At 42.5% G+C, this 24384-nt stretch overlaps 1 protein-coding gene across 1 annotated transcript in view; it reads right to left on the reverse strand.

The window, feature by feature from the left end:
• Positions 1-24360, reverse strand: part of AFG2A (AFG2 AAA ATPase homolog A) — a gene marked incomplete at its 5' end in the record, with an annotated part of 266725 nt that extends 242365 nt beyond the window's left edge. Inside the window, 6 exons of the mRNA XM_081091172.1 lie at positions 6727-6856; positions 8271-8915; positions 10538-10596; positions 14133-14290; positions 15231-15352; positions 24186-24360. Of these exons, the coding sequence (XP_080947298.1) occupies positions 6727-6856; positions 8271-8915; positions 10538-10596; positions 14133-14290; positions 15231-15352; positions 24186-24360 (1289 nt within the window). The remainder of the gene's footprint in view (positions 1-6726; positions 6857-8270; positions 8916-10537; positions 10597-14132; positions 14291-15230; positions 15353-24185) is intronic.
• Between the last annotated feature and the right edge of the window lie 24 nt (positions 24361-24384).

A 24384-nucleotide genomic window follows, 5' to 3' on the forward strand; every position in this document is an offset into this window, starting at 1 on the left:
CTAAGCAACCATTTTTAAATTTAAGCAACCATTTTTTTAAAAAGCACATTAAGCAGAGGATCTTGGGCACTGAGAGGAGGTGACCCTGCAACAGGTAACAAATCATCATTAGCCAATATGTCTCAGCACCTGAGCCTCTAGCCTTTAAAAAGGAACCTCCCAAAGAGAAAGACTTTGGAAATGTAGGGCTCAGAGGGGTCCACACAACAACCTTATTTTGAGCTGTGAATCCAGAGCGCTTCAATATACCTATAAAACCTGCACGGCCAGTATGGCACAGTGGTTGAGCATCAACCTATGAACCAGGAGGTTAAGGTTCAATTCCCCATCAGGGCACATGCCTTGGTGTGGGCTCAATCCCCAGTGTGGAGTATGTAAGAGACAGTCAAGCAATGATCCTCTCTCATCACTGGTGTTTCTCTTTCTCCTTCTCCCTTCCTCTCTAAAATCAATCAAAATATATTAAAAACAAGACACAAAAAATCTGTAATGGCTTTTGGATTGACAGCCCTTTCACTTTGGGTGGCTTATATTGGTTATCTACATGTAACATAAAAGAATAAAACAGGCTTCTATGAAACTACTAATAGTGAGGAACACAGTTATATGAAGAGAAAAACATCTAAATGGGATTAATAGTGCTGGTTACTCTAGATGGAGATATAACAAGGGTCCTGAAATCATCAAATGATAGACTCTATAAACGCACGACATGTTTCTTGTTTTAGAATATATTAATGAGGAAACAAGATAGCAGTTGCAACCAGATTAGTATAGTTAGTTTTGTCCTTTCAAAACTGTAGCCATTATCTTATTCTTTTTCAATAGAAAGCTTCTCAACTTTATTTTTAATTAAATCCTCTTATAAAAGTGCCACGAGAATGGAAGTCATTTTTGTTAATTATTAAGTTCTATATAATAAAAGTACCCAGTGTTGTTAAATTTGCATAGTATTTTTAATATTTTAAGGTGAATTGTGAGGTTCAGTTTTCTTTTTCTTCTACCTGGCATAGAACCTATATCTGTAGAGAAAAAGAAATAATTGTAAATTATTGCAAAGCATGCAGTCAACACTAAAGACAAATAGTTTTTGGAGTCACAGATGGCTCATATATTTTGGTTTTTCATTTCAGCTAATTTTGGTCCAGAATTTTATTTTAATTGAAAAGATACTCCCACTTATCTACTAAAAGAAAGATTAAATGAGGGAATAATCCAAAGTAAGTGTAGTATTTCCTTAAAAAAATAAGTATGTTATACTGAGGTCTGATGTTTTTACTTGATTATGATTATTAACAATTTTAGTTTTCATAAATTAATGCTACAGTGATATGATAAACGTAAGACTAAATGTTGTTGGTTATTTAAAGACCAGAACTATTCAATGAGTAAGGTCTCCTTACTGTCCTGAGTTTACCTAATATAATTTCAATCTTTCTAATAAAGATTCTGGACCTGTTTCATTTCTAGACATTTATTCCATTCTTCAAACCATTATAACTGGAGCTCAGTAATAAATCTTATCTCTGAAATTGTTTCATTATTACCAATAATAACAGCATAGGCAGAGTTTATCATCATAATGTAAGTTTTTAATTTCTAGTACTTTATTGTGGTTTTGCAGGATACATAAAAATGCAATTATGCCTGACCTGTAGATATTAAAGAGCTCAACTAATACAGTAATCTACATGCAACTAAATTAAATCTTTACTACTGAGCCCTAAAAAAAAGAATTTAAGAAGTATCCTCCTATATAATAAAAGGGTAATATGCAAATTGACCAAATGGTAGAATGACCAATCACTATGAGGCACACTAACCACCAGAGGGCAGATGCTCAATGCAGGAGCTGCCCCCTGGTGGTCAGTGCGCTCCCACAGGGGGAGCACTGCTCAGCCACAAGCCAGGCTGACAGTTGGCAAGCACAGAGCACAGCAGCAGTGGCAGGAGCCTCTCCCACCTCCGCGGCAGCGCTAAGGATAGCCAACTGATGGCTTAGGTTCACTCCCCTGCGAAAGGGCACAGGCCAGGCTGCGGGAAACCTCTACCCCCAAGTGCACAAATGTCATGCAATGGGCCTCTAGTATTTAATAATATTGTTCATCCTATTAAATTATGCACACCTACTATCATACACCATGACCAAGTAGGATTTATCCCAGGGATGCAAGGATGGTACAATATCCGCAAATCAATTAACGTGATACATCACATAAACAAATTGAAAGAAAAAAGCCACATAGTCATATCAATTGATGCAGAAAAAGCATTTGACAAAATCCAACACCCATTTTTGATAAAAACTCTCAGCAAGGTGGGAATTAAAGGATCATACCTCAACATAATAAAAACCATATATGACAAACCCACAGCCAACATCATACTCAATGGACAAAAACTAACACCATTTCCCCTAAGAATAGGAATAAGACAGGGATGCCCACTCTCACCACTCCTGTTCGTCATAGTACTGGAAGTATTAGCCATTGCAATTAGACAAGAAAAAGAAATAAAAGGCATCCAAATTGGAAAAGAAGAAGTAAAACTGTCTTTATTTGCAGATGACATGATATTATACATAAAAAACACTAAAGACTCCATCCAAAAACTATTAGACTTAATAAATGAATTTGGCAATGTAGCAGGATACAAAATTAACGCCAAGAAATCTATGGCATTTCTATATACCAATAGTGACCTTACAGAAAGAGAGACTAAAAAAACAATTACATTTACCATCACACCAAAAAAATTAGGATGCCTAGGAATAAACTTAACTAAAGAGGTAAAGACCTCTACTCAGAAAACTACAGGACGTTGTAAAAAGAGATAGAGGAAGACATAAACAGATGGAAGAACATGCCATGTTCTTGGATTGGTAGAATCAACATCATTAAAATGTCCATACTATCCAAAGCAATCTATAAATTCTACGCACTTCCCATTAAAATACCAATGGCATATTTCACAGACCTGGAAGGAACTCTCCAAAAATTCATCTGAAATAAAAAGAGACCCCGAATAGCTGCAGCGATCCTGTGAAAGAACAAAGTAGGTGGGATCTCAATACCAGATATCAAGCTGTATTACAAAGCCACTGTTCTCAAAACTGCCTGGTACTGGCACAAGAACAGACATATAGATCAATGGAATAGAATAGAGAGCCCAGAAATCAGCCCGAACCAATATGCTCAATTAATATTTGACAAAGGAGGCAAGAACATACAATGGAGTCAAGATAGTCTCTTCAATAAATGGTGTTGGGAAAATTGGACAGATACATGCAAGAAAATAAAACTAGACCACCAACTTACACCATACACAAAAATAAACTCAAAATGGAGAGAACCAAGATGGCGGCATAGGTTAACGCCGGAGTTTGCTGCCTTGAACAACTACTTCAAAAGTGAAACTAAAAGACGGAATGGACATCACCAAGAACCACAGGAACGCTGGCTGAGTGGAAGTCCTACAACTAGGAGGAAAGAGAAACGCATATGGACACTCAGAGGAGGCGCAGTGCTGAAGTCAAATTCTGAGGTGCGGAGTGCACGGAGCGGGCTGGCGGCGGAGGGCGCAGTTGGCGTTTTCAATCGGGAGGGAGTCGCAGACTCTGAGCTCCAGATACAGGCGAGTCTTTAGGGACCCAGACTCAAACGGGAGGAGCGGGACTGTCTGGCTTCAGTCAGAGCGAGTGCAGCTTTCTCTCCGAGGTTTGCAGCGGGTGCTGGGACTCAGAGAGGCAGAGCCCCTGGGGACAGGACTGAGAGCCGCCATAACTGCTCTCTCTGGCCCACCCTGCTGATCCTGTGCGACCCGCCCCGCCCAAGCCCTGCACAGAGGCATTTGCTGGATAGCCTCAGGCAAAGGCTGGATTAGCACCTCCCTAGAGGACAGAAGTTCTCTCACTGCAGACACAGCTGATTCTCACAGCCACTTGGCCTGGAGGTCAAACCCTCCCTGGTATTAGCTCCAACAATCAAGGCTTACCTACAAGACTGCGCACAAAGACCACTAGGGGGTGCACCAAGAAAGCATAACAAAATGCGGAGACAAAGAAACAGGACAAAACTGTCAATGGAAGATATATAGAGTTCAGAACCACACTTTTAAGGTCTCTCAAGAGCTGTTTAGAAGCCGCCGATAAACTTAATGAGATCTACAAGAAAACTAATGAGACCCTCGATGTTATGATGGGGAACCAACTAGAAATTAAGCATACACGGACTGAAATAAAGAATACTATACAGACTCCCAACAGCAGACCAGAGGAGTGCAAGAATCAAGTCAATGATTTGAAATGCGAGGAAGCAAAAAACACCCAACCGGAGGGGCGGAATGAAAAAAGAATCCAAAAATGCGAGGATAGTGTAAGGAGCCTCTGGGACAGCTTCAAGCGTACCAACATCAGAATTATAGGGGTGCCAGAGGAAGAGAGAGAGCAAGATATTGAAAACCTATTTGAAGAAATAATGACAGAAAACTTCCCCCACCTGGTGAAAGAAATGGACTTACAGGTCCAAGAAGCGCGGAGAACCCCAAACAAAAGGAATCCAAAGAGGACCACACCAAGACACATCATAATTAAAATGCCAAGAGCAAAAAACAAAGAGAGAATCCTAAAAGTAGCAAGAGAAAGAAACTCAGTTACCTACAAGGGAATACCCATACGACTGTCAGCTGATTTCTCAACAGAAACTTTGCAGGCCAGAAGGGAGTGGCAAGAAATATTCAAAGTGATGAATACCAAGAACCTAAACCAAGACTACTTTATCCAGCAAAGCTATCATTCAGAAGTGAAGGTCAGATAAAGAGCTTCACAGATAAGGAAAAGCTAAAGGAGTTCATCACCACCAAACTAGGATTATATGAAATGCTGAAAGGTATCCTTTAAGAAGAGGAAGAGGAAGAAAAAGGTAAAGATACAAATTATGAACAACAAATATGCATCTATCAACAAGTGAATCTAAGAATCAAGTGAACAAATAATCTGATGAACAGAATGAACTGGTGATTATAATAGAATCAGGGACATAGAAAGGGAATGGACTGACTATTCTTGGGGGGGAAAGGGGTGTGGGAGATGCGGGAAGAGACTGGACAAAAATCGTGCACCTATGGATGAGGACAGTGGGTGGGGAGTGAGGGCGGAGGGTGGGGCGGGAACTGGGAGGAGGGGAGTTATGGGGGAAACAAAGAGGAACAAATGTAATAATCTGAACAATAAAGATTTAATTAAAAAAAAAAAAACTCAAAATGGATAAAGGTCTTAAATGTACGACGGGAAACCATAAAAATACTAGAAGAATCCAAAGGCAACAAAATCTCAGACATATGCCAAAGCAATTTCTTCACCGATACAGCTCCTAGGGCATTGGAAACTAAAGAGAAAAATAAACAAATGGGACTACATCAAAATAAAAAGCTTCTGCACAGCAATAGAAACCATCAACAAAACAACAAGAAAGCCCACTGCGTGGGAGAACATATTGGCCAATGTTATCACAGATAAGGGTTTAATCTCCAACATTTATAGGGAACTCATACAATTTAACAAAAGGAAGATAAACAATCCAATCAAAAAATGGGCAAAGGCCGAAACCGGTTTGGCTCAGTGGATAGAGCGTCGGCCTGCGGACTGAAAGGTCCCAGGTTCGATTCCGGTCAAGGGCATGTACCTGGGTTGTGGGCACATCCCCAGTGGGAGATGTGCAGGAGGCAGCTGATCGATGTTTCTCTCTCATCGATGTTTCTAACTATCTCTCTCTCCCTTCCTCTCTGTAAAAAATCAATAAAATATATATAAAAAAAAAAAAATGGGCAAAGGACCTAAATAGACACTTTTCAAAAGAGGACATTCAGAAAGCCAAGAGACATATGAAAACATGCTCAAACTCACTAATCATCCGAGAGATGCAAATCAAAACAACAATGAGGTACCATCTCACACCTGTCAGATTGGCTATCATCAACAAATCAACAAACGACAAGTGCTAGAGAGGATGTGGAGAAAAAGGAACACTCGTGTACTGCTGGTGGGAATGCAGACTGGTGCAGCCACTATGGAAGACAGTATGGAGTTTCCTCAAAAAACTAAAAATGGAACTCCCATTTGACCCCTTGTTTCCACTTCTAGGAATATATCCCAAGAAAACAGAAACACCAATCAAAAAGGCTATATGCACCCCTATGTTCATAGCAACACAATTCACCATAGCAAAGATCTGGAAACAGCCTAAGTGCCCATCAGTAGATGAATGGATTAGAAAACTGTGGTACATCTACACGAAGGAATACTATGCTGCTATAAAAAAGAAGGAACTCCTACCATTTGCAACGTCATGGATGGAACTGGAGAGCATTATGCTAAGTGAAATAAGCCAGTCAATGAAGGAAAAATACCACATGATCTCACTCATTCATGGATAATAAAGACCATTATAAACTTATGAACAAAAATAGATACAGAGGCAGAGTAGCCTTGAACAGACTGTCAAACTACAGCAGGAAGGCCGGGGAGGGTTGAGGGGTGGGAGGGGGGGATAAGAGATCAACCGAAGGACTTGTATGCATGCATATAGGCATAACCAATGGACATAAGACACTGGGGGGTAGGGGAGGCCAGGGGATTGTCAAGGGCGGGAAAAAAAAGGAGACATATGTAATACTCTTTGTAATACTTTAAGCAATAAAACAATTAAAAAAAATAAATTATGCACCTACTTGCTTATAATTTCAGGACCATTTATTACAGAGACATAGGCTCCAACTTCATTAGCAATAGCCCTGGCAATCATTGTCTTTCCAGTACCTGGAGGGCCATACAGTAACACTCCTCTAGGGGGAGGAATTCCTAGAAGAAAAAGAAGAGAACACTGGATTCAGCATTACTAGGTTTCTTGTGTTGTCATATGACTTAAAACATGAGTTAAAAGTATAAATTTACCTTGCATCACAAAGTAAAGAGTCAGATCTTCCTTATTCTGCCAGAGAAGACGTATAACTAGACCAAACACTGACTTCCAGCAATGACTGTTTCTCTCTCTATAGATCCAACCTGTCCGGGCACTTTGGTAAAAAACTGGCTGGACACTGTTGTCATGCCCCATTCCACATTATCAAAACAAAGTCCAGACAACAAAAAGCTCATAAAGCAAGCCACCAATCCCAATTTTCAGCATACATGCATTCCTAGGGAAATGTCAATCCAAGGGTTCATTTTATATACATACTAGAGGCCCGATGCACAAAGATTCGTGCAAGAAAGGGTCTTCCTTCCCCTGGCTGCTGGCACCACCTTTGCTCCGGCCCAGAGCCATCTTTCTGCCTTTGTTCTGGCCTGGAGCCACCTTTCCACCTTCCCATGCCGCCCAGAGGCCCGAAGGGGCTGGGGCGGTGCGGAACGCCTGCATCCCGCCCCACCCCTGGCCACTTGGTGCCTGCATATGCAAATTAACCTGCCATTTTTGTTGGGTCAATTTGCATACTCACTGCTGATTGGCTGGTGGACCTCGTGAAGGTATGGTCAATTTGCATCTTTCCCTTTTATTAGTGTAGATAAAGGTTCATAAAAGAGGGAAAAGCAGAGAAAGAGATAGTATGCACCAAATATATGCAGAGAATTGGGCAACAACCACACAGAGGAAACCTTGAGTTTCCTAGGAACCAAGTCAATGCAGATATCTGCACACAGCTACATTTCCTGAAAAGTTTCAACGCAGCATATCTGAATGTTTGGCTTATTTCTTTACTCATTACAGCTGATCTAACCTGACAAGAAACTTATTCTAGATACAATACAAACAACTGTGAAAGTATGCAATTAACACATTGTTTGCGGGTAGTTTTTATCGCGCGCTAATAGGTGGCGCGGGCCATTTTTGCTAATTTATTGTGCAAATGGCAAAATTACGATAACTTTAGTTTACATATTTATACGTTACCCGCATTCTACCACTAGTCTATAAAAAACGTATTAATACGTGTCCCGTGCTCTACTACACTGGTAGAACATATAAATACGTAAAACGTATAAATACGTTTCCCGCATACAATGTGTTAAAAGAAACAAGGCTATAACTAAGTCATTACAACCTAAGAACATCTCACTTGGCATTTCCCAAAGCAACTCACACCTCCTACCATACCTACCACTCAGGAAAGAAAAACAGGAAAAGAGGGTGAGCAATTATTAGATAAGTGGAATGAGCTAACTTTTTGAGTTTGAATTGAATACTTTTGGGTACAATACAATGAAGAAATCATACCATAGCTCTTGAATAGTTCAGGCTGCTTGAGAGGAATTTCAATTATTTCTCTAATTGCTTTCAGCTGACCATTTAAGCCTCCTATCATGTCGTAAGTTACTTTGAACTGGTTGCCTTGCTCTTTTGATTTTGCACCAATTTTTGTAAAATTGACTCTCGTTGTTGAAGAAATGAAGTAGAAAGTATCAGTGTTGCACTTTGCTCCCAGATTGGCTGGCTTTAGGAATCTCTCTTCATTGATAAGGTACTCATTTCCTCCTCTGGCAGACGCAAAGCTACATTCAAGACCTGTAACTTCCTCTGGCCCAAGCCCAATGCTGCCACCAGGACTCTGTGTGACATTTGACAAACTGTCACCAGTTTTATTTATCTTTCTGTCATCTACTGGTTTGCAGGGAGTACTGCTTGATGGTGGGACCAGAGGCTCTTTCAGATCCAACTGGCTTAACTGTAAGGACATATCGAGGGTACTGGCTTCTATGCTGGATCGTTTTGAGGCCATTCCCTGAGCATCAGTATCAGAGTCACTCTGAAGCCTTTTCAGTATCATGCCATCTGCACCTTTCACTCGCAACACTTGCAACATGCATGGTCGTCCATAGAATGTAATGTATAGAAAGTTGCCTGGTAAAACAATCTTGTCATCTAGAAAATAATTTATCGAATATATATATTAGCACAAGTTTTCACCCATTTAATGTTTAAATAGCATTTGTTTTATCAATTAACAATCTACCTGACTGAAAAGACTAAATCAAAGAAGGCAGTATTAATAAAATAACTGCTATGAAAAATAAAGGCCCTAATATTCCCCTAATAAGGGAGCACTATCTGGAGATCAAAGAAAAACAAGATGATTCTCTGAAATGGGGAAGATTCTATCAGCTACATTAACAAATAGCCAGACAATCTATCCTAATATATAAAAAGCCTGGGTTGTAACCACCGGTCACAACCGAGGCTTGACCAACCAGAAGTCAGTCCTGCAGTCAGTGCTGGGTTGCCATGGCAACCAGTGCTGGTCACGATGCCCCAGCACTGATTGCTGAGGGGGCTGTGAATCAGGGCCAGAGAGAGGCCTGAAGAGAGAAGTAGAGACTGATCCATTGCCTCTGTGGCAGCTTTTGATCAGCACTTGCCTCTCTCTTTCACTCCCAGTCTGGCCAGCAGCCATGCCTCCATTTCTCTCCAGGCTTCCACCTGGACTGCTGATCAGCCCACCTTTCTGATCAGGTCCCGTTGATAGGCCCAGAGACACTGACTGGCATAGGAACCGGCCAATCAGAACAGAATCTGGGTGCTATGAGAAGCGAATGGCTGCCTAAGAGGCAGAGCTTTTGACATTGATTGACATAGGAACCGACCAATCAGACCCAAATGTGGGTGCTGTAAAGAACCAATTGCTGTCTAGGAGGCAGAGCTTTTGATGCTGATATAGGAACCAACCAATCAGAACCAAATTGGCCAGCAGAGGAGAGCAGTTTGGAGTGAGATCAGGCCAGCAGTGGAGGGCTGTTGGGGACAAGATCAGGCGGCAGAAAAGGGCAGTTGGGGCAACTAGGCTTGCAGAAGAGGGCAGTTGGGGGCTAGATCAGGCTGGTAGGTAGGGCCATTGGGGGCAAGATCAGGCCGGCAGGGGAGGTCAGTTAGGGGTGATCAGGCAGGCAGGCAGGCAGGCAGAGGCAGTTAGGGGTGATCAGGCAGGCAGGTAGAGAGGTTAGGGGCGAGCAGGCAGGTAGGCAGAGGCAGTTAGGGGCGATCAGGCAGGCAGACAGGTGAGCAGTTAGGAGCCAGCGGTCCCACAGGGATTAGGCCTAAACCGGCAGTCGGACATCCCCCAAGGGGTCCCCAAATGGAGAGGTTACAGGCTGGGCTGAGAGAACCCCTCCCCCTGTGCACAAATTTCGTGCACCAGGCCACTAGTGTTTGATAATAAACTAACCCAAAATGGCACACTTAAACCAACAAAACAATATAACATTTCTCATTGGAAAGAGCAAGAGCTCAAGGATTCAAAGTCTCGGTTCTCCCAAGGACTTTGTCCACAGACACGCTGTATATTCTCTTTGTTGCTCAACTGCCAATCAATTAATTGGGGAAAAGAATCCCACATCCCTATCTTAATAGGACATTAATTCATTGAGGAGAATAGTCTCTATGCTGTTTTGAAGAAAACTATCAAGTAGACAACACTTCAAAGACACATTGCCGTATATGCTGCTGCCTTGCTTCTTAAAATTTAAAAAAATATTTAAAATTTGTCTCACCTAGTTTTCTCAGAAGACAATCAGCCAATTGTTCTTCATTAATATCCACATTTTTGTCACTGTAAAGGTTTGGGGTGGGGAAAATAGAAATAAACATTAAGTACACCAGAAATTTAAATCTAATATAACACATACATAGTTGTAATGCAGACCTAATGAAAAGCATAATTAGTTTACAACCTGGAAATGATCTACACAATCTTGGAATGACTTACAAATTTCAGCTAGTTCTTAAAGCCATAAAAATCTCATTTATAGTTTGATGTCCTAGTGGCATAAATCAATGTTCTTCAAATATAGGGTACTTCCCACAAGTGGATCCTAATCATTTGTCAATCCTACCCAGCATTTTTTTAATAGAATACAAGTGTCAGAATATATCAAACGTAGAAAAGTTAAATATTGCTTTGTAAGACATTATTACACACAAACATCTATACACTTGTTCTATACAAGTACATGTTGCATATGTGCACTCTATGTATATATGATAGATGTGTATGTACAATGAACTACAATGAAAAATGTTTATTCTTTGTCAATCAGAAACATTTGAAATGCTGACCATCATTAACCCCTTACCAAAATTGCCTAGCTTGGCGAAGGGCTTTTATTAATAACTTAATGTATTTCCTTTGTATAATTTATAAATTATCTTCCAGAAAAAATAAACCCTATATTGTACTTTATCTGAAGAGGTAGAAATAAGTAAAAGGAGAGTGGTACAATGAAAGTTTATTCTAGAGAAAGGGCATGCCTAAGAAAAATGGGAACCCTTTTTTGACTGATAACTATGTCTGCCAGGAAGGACACTTGTTTGAGTACAGGAAGCAGGCAACCCTAAAAATCATGGCACTTGTACAGAACCATGTCCTTGGAGAAGATGTGCATTTTTCCTCCTCCTCCATTTGTAAGCAGCCCACGTGACCTTCGGTTGTGAACTCTGCCAGACATCAGTAGACCCTTCCACTGATCGAGCCCAGTGAAAGCTGTTTTAGCAGGCTTTTCTGGGTCAGATCTAAGCCATGTCCTCAACTTTCTCAGTAACAAAACCAATACAGTTGATCTTCATTATTTACAGTTTCCATATGTGCAAATTCACCTACTTGCTAAAATTTATTTGTAACCCCAAAACCAGTATTAGCAGAGGATTCCCAGTCATTCATGGATGTGCGTAAAATAGGCAAAAAATCTGAGTCACACGACACCTTCTTCTTTCAACTCTCATCACAGATGACCAGAGGATGGCAACTGGAGATGATGGGGAACAGTGCAATGTATAGTGAAAGTTCCAGCTCTGGGACCTCACTCTGGCAGCTGTTAGTGACATGGCCTCACTTCTGAACTACCTCTTCTCTTTTGTAAAATAAAGAAAATAGGATATACCAGAATGAGTTGTTTTAAGGATTTAATATTATAACCTATATAAAATATATATACTTGCATATTTATATCTATATATGTTAAATACACACACACACTCCTAGGAGCAATGGTTCAGTATTTGCTAATTCAGTTTTGGGGACAATTTTGTAGGACACAATACCACAAATAATGAGAATCGACTGTGTGTTCATGTGAGAAAGAGAAATACAAGGAGAAAATTTAATGAGTCAAATGTATATATAAACTAAAGAGGAAATTATATGTATCCATAAATGCTTAAACTTACTTGTTACTAGAACTCTGAACCTAGTTATACTTAAATTGTTTCCATTTATTAAAGTCTGAATAGGAGATATATATGTACAAGAACAGCAAAAACAACCAATTTTGCTTTTATAAATGAATATGTGCAAATAAAATAATTTCCACTAGAAGGAGCTCTAAACTTACTAATGAAATGTTTTAGCTACAGCACAACAGAAGGATTTAAGCAGCAGATTAAAATTAATGATTTTTCTTACTGGAAATTTTCTTGTCTAAGCTCTTCTTGCTGCCACGTTTAAAACAAAAGATTTTTTTTTAAATAAAAAGTTTAAAACCAAGCTTCCATGGAAAACCTATATATTCCCTCCATAACAGGAAATCATTATCACCTAAGAGTGCTATGCCCTCAAGAGTGATCAACGAAACTCCAGTCAAATGAGTGCTGTGCCTGCAGCCCTGTTTGAAGTCAGTCTGGAGAAGAATCCTGTGCAATCCAAGCAGTAACTCTAACCAACCCACACAAGAGCAAGCAAGTTCCTGCCTTCTTACTGAGCCCATTTCCTCATCTGTGAAAAGGGGTGGGTAAAGATACCTTGCAGGATGTTTAGAGGGTTAAATGGGAAAAAAAAGGAAAGATGTGTGCATGCACATGTATGTGCTAGTACACAGCTGGTGCTCAACACATGTTATATTTCTTTTCCTTTCTGCTTTTCATCATTTGTTAAATGTTTGTTAAGTGCTTTGAAAACATTTGTCTGTTTTTAAAGAAAAAAAATATGCCAAAGCTCAGGCTTGGCATCTATAAAAGTAGCAAAAGAGAAGAAAATATTTTAAAATCAAGCTAGATTGGAAAATGTTCTGTGATTCTTACATTAATATAAACATCAGTCCCCAACTGTTACTAGGGTCATATTAAAATTTCAAAAGATGCTTTTTAAAAACAAATTTCGATAAGATTTTTACATGCAAACTGAATCAAAATCCTATTAGATACAGAATACCCAAGAGGATGGGAGATATGCTTTAATTATATTGATATGCTGCTTCAAATAACTAGACTTTGGTGAGGTGATATTTAAAAATCTGATAGAAATAACTCTCTCACTAGATTGAATAATCAATGAGTTAAAATATACAATCAGCCCAGCCGGAATAGCTCAGTGGTTGAGCATCGACCTACGAACCAGGAGGTCATGGTTCGATCCCCAGTCAGGACACAGATGAGCTCGATCCACCCAGTGTGGGGTGCAGAAGGCAGCTGACCAATAATTCTCTCGCATCATTGATGTTTCTATCTCTCTCTTTCCCTCTCCCTTCCTCTCTGAAATCAATAAAAATATATTTTACATACACACACACACACACACACACACACACAATCAGGTACTTTGCTTGGCAGCCTTAATTAAAATTTATTTCTTGCCTACTCACAGTAGCCTACTCCCTTCTTTATAGCTGTAAAAAAGACAAGAAGCCCTGAGTAGTATACTGCAGACCAAGATGAAAAACATAGTTAAATACCCATTAGCAATAATTCTCTCACCTAAAGTGTCACGGCACACTCTAATCAGAGGAATGAGAGAGTCCCTAGCCCTAAGTTACATAGCACTCGTCTAGCTAGCACTGTGTAATACAGGAGGCAACTAGCCAGTCACATGTGGCCAGTCCAAACTGAGATGTGCTATAACTATAACACACTAGTACACACTGGATTTTGAAGACTTAGTTTAAAAAACAGATATGAAAAATATCTTATTAATAGTTTTTTATAGTTATAAGACTTTACTCACATTAATTAAATAAAATATATAATTATAATTAATTTCTTTACTTTTTAAATGTGATTACTAGAAAAGGCAAAATTACATATGTGGTTCACACTTGTGACTTTCATTATATTTCTGCTAGGCAACACTGATTCAGTCACCAAAGAAAAGAGCCAAACCTGAGCGCCACGTCCATTTCCTCAGCCTGTATCACAGCACCCAAAAGAGGCTGGACATGGATGGCATCACCAACTCTGACACCCATACTCTTCTGTGCTGTGTCACTCAGGCCAACCTTGCCTCCAGGAAATCCTGATACAGGCCAGGCCACACAGACCTGCCAGGAGAGATAATAAACATTCACAGAATATCAGTAATTTATAAAGCAGAAAATTAAGCATAGCCAAGTACATGGATCTGCCAGCCCCCAAAGGGGTTACAATCTGACACAAGTTACAAAAAAAAAGTTTTATACATATTACATTTTTTGCAAAGATCAGGAATGACCCCACAGTGAAAATGGTGAAAGATCTGAGAGGTGGGGTTAGAAAAAGAGACCAAGGTGAGAAGAAAATGAGATAAAATCCAGAAGGCAAGCTGACCATCAGGTAACCCAGCCTAGAGCATAAACTACACCCAAGAAATAGTAAGGACCCCAGCAGAGTTCCAGGGAACATGGACCTCATCAGACAAATGTTAAGCTCCAGACAGAGGCTGAGTTCATATATTTAGTGCCTTCTTGTCCACAAGACACAGTAAAGTTTTTAAAAATATAAGCCCAGAACTATGAAAAGAATGGGAGGTGTGACACCAGCAGATAAGAGATTTCAAAACCTTTCCAGAGAGCCCTGGTGGATGAGAGAACACTGAGTAATGAAGTAGAGAAGACATGGCAGAGGTAGGGGCAGGGGCCGGCAGCAAAGAAGAAAGCCAAGCTGCTGAAAACACCAACAAGGAGAAACACAGCTGAAACCAGGGAGGGTAATCAAATGTTGTATAAAAAAGAGATGACTTCATACCCCAAAACAGTATTTCTGTAGAGAAAAGTAACAGACTGGGAAGGCCTCCCAAGGAAAGGTCTCTCTCTCCATTATGACATTTAGGACTATATTCTCACTGTAATCATAGACACCAAAGGAGGGGAAAGTTTACATTGGTGTGAGGGTCTTTAAAATATAGTTTTTCATTTTTCCCTGCTTGTTCTGAAAATTACAATTTAAAAAAAAAAAAACAACTCTCAAATCTTTCCAAACTAAGTAAATGAAAAGGACTCTTACCTCTTGTTTTCCATGTAAACTGGTAAGCAGCACTGGTCGGCCAATAATTATATTTGCAGACTTCATAGTGCCAAGTCCGAGTTGAGCAAGGGAATTCTGGAACTTTTTAGGAACTCTGTCATCTACCAAGAAACAAAAAAAAATGATTTTGTACTATTTTGTCACTGAAGTTAAGGCATGCTTTCTTTTGAAGGCAATAAAAATCTTTTATCCACATAACCACATGAATACACTTACTGTACCCTGAAGAAACCACTGTAGCAACCCTTACTTTAACAAATAAACTTAAAACCAAATCTTTTGAGGATCCAGAAAATATGAGTACTAACTAAAAATTAAAAATTAAAAAGTTGTTTTATGGAGTAGGTATTAGTTTTCATTATTTAAAAAAAAAAGTCTTGCGGGGAGAAACCAAGATGGCGGCATAGGTAAACACCGGAGTTTGCTGCCTTGAACAACCACTTCAAAAATACAACTAAAAGACGGAACGCTCATCATCCAGAACCACAGGAAGGCTGGCTGAGTGGAAGTTCTACAACTAGGAGGAAAGAGAAAAGCATATTGAGACTCAGAGGAGGCGCAGTGCTGAAGTAAAATACTAAGGTGCGGAGTGCATGCGGAGCCGGCTGGCGGCTGAGGGCGTGGTTGTCGTTTTCAACCAGGAGGGAGTCTCAGGCTCTGAGCGCCAGTTCCAGGCGAGTCTCTAAGGACCCAGACTCATATGGGAGAAGCGGGACTGTCTGGCATCGCTCAGAACCCTAGGGCAGCTTTCTCTCCGCGGGGCTTGCAGCGATTACAAGGACACTGGGAAGCAGAGCCTCTGAGGGCAAGACTGAGAGCAGCCATAATTGCTAACCCCGCCCTGTTGATCCCCTGGGACCCGCCCCAACCAAGCCCTGCAGGGAGACTTTTGCTGGATAGCCTCAGGCAAAGGCTAGATTAGCACCTCCCTAGAGATCCAGGAGCCAGGAAGCCCAGAGGTCAGAGTGGGACCATCCAGTTTGCAGCTCCGTGGAACCATAAAAGACATACTCAGGGGGCAGACTCAGTGAGCACCAAAGCCCCATCGAAGCAAGTCTAGCCTCAGAGGGGTATCTCCAGCACAGAAGTTCTCCCACTGCAGACACAGCTGATTCTCACAGCCAATTGGCCTGGAGGGCAATTCCTCACAGTGATAACTACAACAATCAAGGCTTAATTACAACAAGACTGTGCACAAAGCCCACAAGGGGGTGCACCAAGAGTGTCTACCTCAGGTAATTGGGAGACTTAGCACAGAAAGGCACTCTATCGACACAGCGAAGCATAAAATGCCGAGACAAAGAAACAGGACACAAACGACAGAATTGGAGGAAAGCAAACTGCTGGATATAGAGTTCAAAACCACACTTTTAAGGTCTTTAAAGAACTGTCTAGAAGCCGCCGATAAATTTAAAAGGCCCTCGAAAAGACTGGTGAGATCGCCGATAAATGTAGTGAGATCTCCAAGAAGACTGGTTAGACTGCCGATAAATGTAGTGAGATCCTCAAGAAGATTGGTGAAACCCTCGATGTTGTGATAAAGAACCAACTAGAAATTAAGGATACACTGACTGAAATAAAGAATATTATACAGACTCCCAACAGCAGACCAGAGGATCGCAAGAATCAAGTCAAACATTTGAAATACGAAGAAGCAAAAAACACCCAACCGGAAAAGCAAAATGAAAAAAGAATCCAAAAATACGAAGATAGTGTAAGGAGCCTCTGGGACAGCTTCAAGCGTACCAACATCTGAATTATAGGGGTGCCAGAAGAAGAGAGAGCAAGATATTGAAAACCTATTTGAAGAAATAATGACAGAAAACTTCCCCCACCTGGTGAAAGAAATAGACCTACAAGTCCAGGAAGCGCAGAGAACCCCAAACAAAAGGAATCCAAAGAGGACCACACCAAGACACATCATAATTAAAATGCCAAGAGCAAAAGACAAAGAGAGAATTCTAAAAGCAGCAAGAGAAAGAAACTCAGTTACCTACAAGGGAGTACCCATACGACTGTCAGCTGATTTCTCAACAGAAACTTTGCAGGCCAGAAGGGAGTGGCAAGAAATATTCAAAGTGATGAATACCAAGAACCTACAACCAAGACTACTTTATCCAGCAAAGCTATCATTCAGAAGTGAAGGTCAGATAAAGAGCTTCACAGATAAGGAAAAGCTAAAGGAGTTCATCACCACCAAACCAGTATTATATGAAATGCTGAAAGGTATCCTTTAAGAAGAGGAAGAAGTAGAAAAAGGTAGAGGATCGCAAGAATCAAGTCAAACATTTGAAATACGAAGAAGCAAAAAACACCCAACCGGAAAAGCAAAATGAAAAAAGAATCCAAAAATACGAAGATAGTGTAAGGCCAGATAAAAAGGTAAAGATACAAATTATGAACAACAAATACACATCTATCAACAAGTGAATCTAAAAATCAAGCGAATAAATAATCTGATGAACAGTATGAACTGGTGATTGAAATAGAATCAGGGGCATAGAAAGGGAATGGACTGACTATTGTTGCGGGGGGAAAGGGGTGTGGGAGATGCGGGAAGAGACTGGACAAAAATCGTGCACCTATGGATGAGGACAGTGGGTGGGGAGTGAGGGCGGAGGGTGGGGTGGGAACTGGGTGGAGGGGAGTTATGGTGGGGAAAAAAGAGTAACTAATGTAATAATATGAACAATAAAGATTTAATTTAAAAAAAAAAAAAAACTCTTGTGAAACCAAGAAGGCGGCATAGGTAAACACCGGAGTTTGCTGCCTAGAACAACCACTTCAAAAATACAACTAAAAGATAAAACAGACATCACCCAGAACCACAGGAAGGCTGGCTGAGTGGAAATTCTATAACTAGAAGGAAAGAGAAAAGCATACCAAGACTCAGAGGAGGTGAGGTGTGGAAGTAAAGTGCAGAGGTATGGAGGCACACGCGGAAAGGGCTGGCGGCTGAGGACATGGTTGTCTTTTTCAATCGGGAGGGAGTCTCAAGCTCCCCAACTGTTTGAACTCCAGTTCCGGGCGAGTCTCTCGAGACCAGACTCATACGGGGAGAAACTGGACTGTCTGACAGTGGACAGAACTCGAGGGCGGCTTTCTCTCAGAGGTGCTTGCAGCAATTACCGGGACAGTGAGACGTGGGCCTCTTAGAGCAGGACTGAGGAGCAGCCATAGCTGCCTGCTTTGCCCTGTTGATTCCCTGGGACCCCGCCCCGCCCAATCTGTGCGTAGGCTTTTGCATATGAAAGGCCTGGCCTTTTGCAATCTGAAAATTACCTAACAAACTGCAGCTGGGTCAGAGAGACCCAGAACTTACAAAAGAAGGCCCAAGGCCCCACAGCAGCTTGCATTGCTTCACAGCTGGGACTCATCTAGGCACCTCCAAACCCCAAACAAAGAAGAGGAATCTGCAGATCTCTCCATAGCTCCTGCTGGGTAGCCTCAGGCAGAGGGTATATTAGCACCTCCTTAGGGATCAAAGAGCCAGTGTACCCAGTGGTCAGAGTGGGACCATCCAGATTACAACTCCTTAGATCCATAAGGAACACACTCAGGGGGCAGACTCAGTGAGCACCAAAGCCCCACTGAAGCAAGTCTTGCCCCAGAGGGGTGTCTCCAGCACAGAAGTTCTCCCACTGCAGACATAGCTGCTTCTCACAGCCAATTGGCCTGGAGGTCAATTCCTCCCAGTGATACAACAACCAAGGCTTAACTACAACAAGACTGTGCACAAAGCCCACAAGGGGGTGCACCAATAGTGTCCACCTCAGGTAATTGGGGAGGCTGAGCCACTGGGCCCTATAGGACACCTAGCACAGGAAGCCACTCTATCAACACAGGGAAGCATAAAAAATGCGGAGACAAAGAAACAGGTCACAAATGACAGAAATGGAGGAAAGCAAACTACCGGATATAGAGTTCAAAACCACACTTTTAAGGTTTTTCAAGAATCTTCTAGAAACCACCGATAAACTTAGTGAGACACTCAAGAAATCTAGTGAGACCGCCGATAACTTTAATGAGATCTTCAGTAAGTCCAGTGAGACCCTCGAAGTTGTGAAAAAGGACCAACTAGAAATTAAGCATACACTGATTGAAATAATATTATACAGACTCCCAACAGCAGACTAGAGGATCACAAGAATCAAGTCAAAGATCTGAAATACGAAGAAGCAAAAAAACACCCAACCGGAAAAGAAAAAAGAATCCAAAAATATGAAGATACTATAAGGAGCCTCTGGGACAGCTTCAAGCGTACCAACATCCGAATTATAGGGGTGCCAGAAGAAGAGAGAGAGCAAGATATTGAAAACCTATTTGAAGAAATAATGACAGAAAACTTTCCCTTCCTGGTGAAAGAAATAGACTTCCAAGTCCAGGAAGCGCAGAGAACCCCAAACAAAAGGAATCCAAAGAGGACCACACCAAGACACATCATAATTAAAATGCCAAGAGCAAAAGACAAAGAGAGAATCCTAAAAGCAGCAAGAGAAAGAAAGTCAGTTACCTACAAGGGAGCATCCATACGACTGTCAGCTGATTTCTCAACAGAAACTATGCAGGCCAGAAGGGAGTGGCAAGAAATATTCAAAGTCGCCGAACCGGTTTGGCTCAGTGGATAGAGCGTCGGCCTGCGGACTCAAGGGTCCCGGGTTCGATTCCGGTCAAGGGCATGTACCTTGGTTGCAGGCACGTCCCCACTGGGGGGCGTGCAGGAGACAGCTGATCGATCTCTCTCATCGATGTTTCTGACTTTCTATCCCTCTCCCTTCTTCTCTGTAAAATAAATCAATAAAATATATTTAAAAAAAAAAAAAAGAAATATTCAAAGCGATGAATACCAAGAACCTATAACCAAGATTACTTTACCAAGCAAAGCTATCATTCAGAATTGAAGGTCAGAGAAAGAGCTTCCCAGATAAGGAAAAGCTAAAGGAGTTCATCACCACAAAACCAGTATTAAATGGAATGCTGAAAGGTATCCTTTTAAGAAGAGGAAGAAGAAAAAGGTACAGATACAAATTATGAACAACAACTACACATCAACAAGTGAATCTAAAAATCAGCCGAAACCGGTTTGGCTCAGTGGAGAGAGAGTCGGCCTGCAGACTGAGGGGTCCCAGGTTCGATTCCGGTCAAGGGCATGTACCTGGGTTGCGGGCACATCCCCAGTGGGAGATGTGCAGGAGGCGGCTGATCGATGTTTCTCTCCCATCGATGTTTCTAACTCTTTATCTCTCTCCCTTCCTCTCTGTAAAAAATCAGTAAAATATATTTTAAATAAATAAATAAATAAATAAATAAAATAATTAAAAATCAAGTGAATAAATAGTCTGATGAACAGAATAAACTGGTCATTAAAATAGAACCAGGGGCATAGAAAGGGAGTGGACGACTGACTATTCTCCGGGGTGGGGGGAAGGGCGTGGGGGATGCAGGAAGAGACTGGACAAAAATCGTACACCTATGGATGGGGATAGTGGGGGGGGGGGGGGCGCAGTAAGGGCAGAGGGTGGGGTGGGAACCGGGTAGAGGTGACTAAGGGGGGAAAAAAGAGGGACAACTGTAAAAATCTGAACAATAAAAATTTAATTTTTAAATAAATAAATAAATAAAAGTCTTGCCCTGCTTTGGCTCAGTGGATAGAGCATCGGCCTGCGGACTGGAGGGTCCTGGGTTCGATTCCAGTCAAGGGCACATGCCCACGTTGTGGGCTTGACCCCCCAGTGGGGGGCGTGCAGGAAGCAGCTATCAATGATTCTCTCATCATTGATGTTTCTCATCTCTCTCTCCCTCTCTGAAATCAATAAAAATACATTTAAAAATATAGATCGGTAAATAGGCAGACATCCACTGTCCCCAGTAACTGACGTCATGCTTATTGAGCACTTATGTGCCAGACTGACTAATGAGACAGTAAAAGTAATTTTACAAAACCATCCAGGTTTCACTCGGTCATTCATCAAATCTTTACTATAGGACAGATACTACACTAGACACTGGGGATTCAGAAGTAGACACAGTCCTTGGCTTTTTCTAACTGATAATCTAATAGGATAACAGAGTTATAAACAGTCACTGAGCCCTAGCCAGGTGGCTCAGTTGGTTGGAGCATCATATAGTACACTGAAACGTTGCTGGTTTGATTCCAGTTCAGGGCACATTAACTAGGTTGCAGGTTCCATCCCCCGTTGGGGCCCATATGAGAGGCAACTAAGCGATGTTTCTCTCGCTCACATTGATGTTTCTTTCTCTCTCCTTTCCTCTCTCTCTAAAAATAAATTTTTAAAAGCATATTCTCAGGTGAGGATTTTTTTAAAAAAACACTGAATAACTGCATAGTTATAAATAAAGATTAATGCAATAAAAAAAAATGACACAGAGTGCTAGAAAGCCTTTAATGTGGGATCTGATCTCATCTGGAAGAATAAGAGAAAGCTTCTTCAAGGAAATATTGCTTCAATTCAGATTTGAAGGAAGAGTAGGAATTAACTAAATGAAGAGGAAAAAAGATAATTCTGAGCAGAGAACAACATGTCCAGAGATCGTGGGCAGAAGCAAGTTCTGTGCATCAGAGGGAAGAGGACAGGCAGAGGGAGTGATGGGAGACAAGCCATGCAAGGAAGGTCAAGACCATTCAGGGCAGCAGGTGATATCAAGTTGCTGGTCTTTACTCTAACAGCAACAGAGGACTGAGGGGTGAAATGAGGGTTCATGACAGGATCTTCATTTCAAAGACCATTCCAGCTGCAGAGCAGGAAGTAAGTGGAAAGGCTGGTGTAGTAAGCAGTCCAGGTGAGAGAGGGTAAGTGTCTGGATTATGGCGGAAGCAATGGAACAGAGTGAAAAACAGCAATGTGGGAAATTTTTAGGTGATAAGCAGGACTTGGTGGTGGACTGAATATTGGAGACGAGAGGTGTCATACATGACTCCTAGGTTTCTGAATGAGTTCTTGAGGTCAGTCTTGAAATACCTTTGAAAAATCCAAGAGAAGAGATATAATATAGTGCTATTTAAACTGTAGTTGGAAAACTATTTGCTTCTGGTTCCTGATAAGCACAGAAAATGAGAATAAATGTTTAAAAGCTTTTATTTTTATTTTTAATATATTTTTATTGATTTCACAGAGGAAGGGAGAGGGAGAGAGAGAGATAGAAACATCAATGAGAGAGAATCATTGATTGGCTGCCTCCTGCATGCCCCACACTGAAACCCAGGCATGTGCCCTGACCACAAATTGAACCCTGACCTCAACCACAGGTCGATGCTCAACTACTGAGCCGCGCCAGCCGAGCTTATTGTATTTTAAAACTGTGCTGATCTGTGGCATATCTTAAATTTTAAAACCTTTCCTGTAGAGTTGGAAAAGCATTGGTCTAGAGCAGCAATTTTCAACTAGCCTGCCCCAAGAATTTTTAAAGCACGCAATGCCTACTTAGTCAGGGGCACTGAGCTCTTTTCCCTAGATTGTCAAATTTTAAAAAAATGACAACAGCCAACCCAACAATAGCTGTCTGGTGTGAGTGAATCAAAATTATATCGATTTTTTGGTCAGACTGGCGAAAAACATATTTTCGGTATGCCGAAGAATTTCAATTAATTATGTGTGCCATGAGATGAAAAAGGCTGAAAAACACTGGTCTAGAGGACAAGTAAATCAAGACTGAGAAATAGTATAAACTAGAAATATAAATCTGAAAAGGCTGAGGGCATAGATGGGTAAACTCTGGGCAGTGACTAAACCTGCCAAAGAAAGATTTATAAAGACAAGACGAGCTTTAGGACTGAGAACTGAGGAACTTCAACTTTTTTTAATCCTCGCCGTAGGATATATTTATTGATTAGGGAGTGACGAGAGAGAGAGAGAGAGAGAGAGAGAGAGAGAGAGAGAGAGAAAGGGCGAGAGGGGGGAACACGAATCATTGCCGGGACCAGAAATGGAGCCCACACCTCTTGGGGTGCAAGACAATGCTCCAACCAACTGCACCCGCCGGGCAGGCGAGGAACTCCGCCATTTGGAAGAAGATGAGCCTGGAAAGGAAACCGACCAAGCACCGACCAGAGGGCGAGGGGAAACTAGAAAAGCCTGACGAGGCGTCAAATGAAGTCAAGTGCTTCCAGGTGGAGGACATGGTGGCTTCCTGGACGAAGCTGCGGGGAGGTCAAGCGCGGTCAGCGGCCCAGGCAGCTCCGGGGGACGTGAGGAGGTCGAGGGGGCACAGCCCCGGGCAGAGCGGCCTCAGGACCGGAGGGGGGGGGGGGGAGAGGGGGTCGGGGAGCGCACTGAAGCGGACGGGAGGACCCGCCTGGGGACAGGACGCGCTGTTCCCCGCCCGCCCCCGGGAGGCAAGGACTCTGGGACGAGCGCTTCGCTCTGGGGCTGCTTGTGGGGTCCACGGGGGACAGAGGCCTCCTGCCCCCGCTTCACTCCGCCCCACTCTCCAGGGCTTGGCCGACCAACGACCTTTCAGGCAAACCCGTCCTCCCAGCTCCTGCGAGCTGCGACCTGGGCTCGAACGTGCAGCTGAGGAATCTACAGAATGGGCACAGTCCACCCCGCACCCGCACCCCAGGGCGTCCGCGGGGACTACACCTGCCGGGGACACGCAATGGGAGCAGAGCCCGTGCGGTCGTGCACGCAGCGGCCACCTTTCCGCCCCGAAGGCGCAATGTGCCGCTAAATATGTCGTCCATCTTTGTCAATGTCCGCAGTGCAACTTGGCAATTCCAGGCAACTTACAAAAGGGACCGTTGAGTCAGTCACGAAAAGGGCACTCGTGCCCGGCCCGGGGCGCGCGTGGCCCCGAGCCCTCACACCCCGGCCTCGCCCACCCTCCCCAGCGCCGCGCCTCCAGGCCCACCGCCTGGTCTCCGTCCCCTCAGGTGGCGCCCCCTCCGCCTCCGGCCGCCCTCCCAACCGCTCTCACCCTTTTCTAGGAAGTTGATCACCGCCAGGGTCCCAGTCGCCGCCGCGAAACCGGCTTCGGGACAAGCAGCCGAGGCCCCCGCCGGAGAGCGAGCCGTGGCGGGCGAGGGCGAACCCCGGCCGGAGCTCCGGCCGGAGCTCCGGTTGGACCGTCTTCTGTTCTTCTTGGAAGACATGCTCCACAGGCAGCCTGGAAGCTG

Source organism: Myotis nattereri (assembly GCF_964212035.1).
Source record: "Myotis nattereri genome assembly, chromosome: 5".
In the NCBI taxonomy this organism is placed as follows: Eukaryota; Metazoa; Chordata; class Mammalia; order Chiroptera; family Vespertilionidae; genus Myotis; species Myotis nattereri.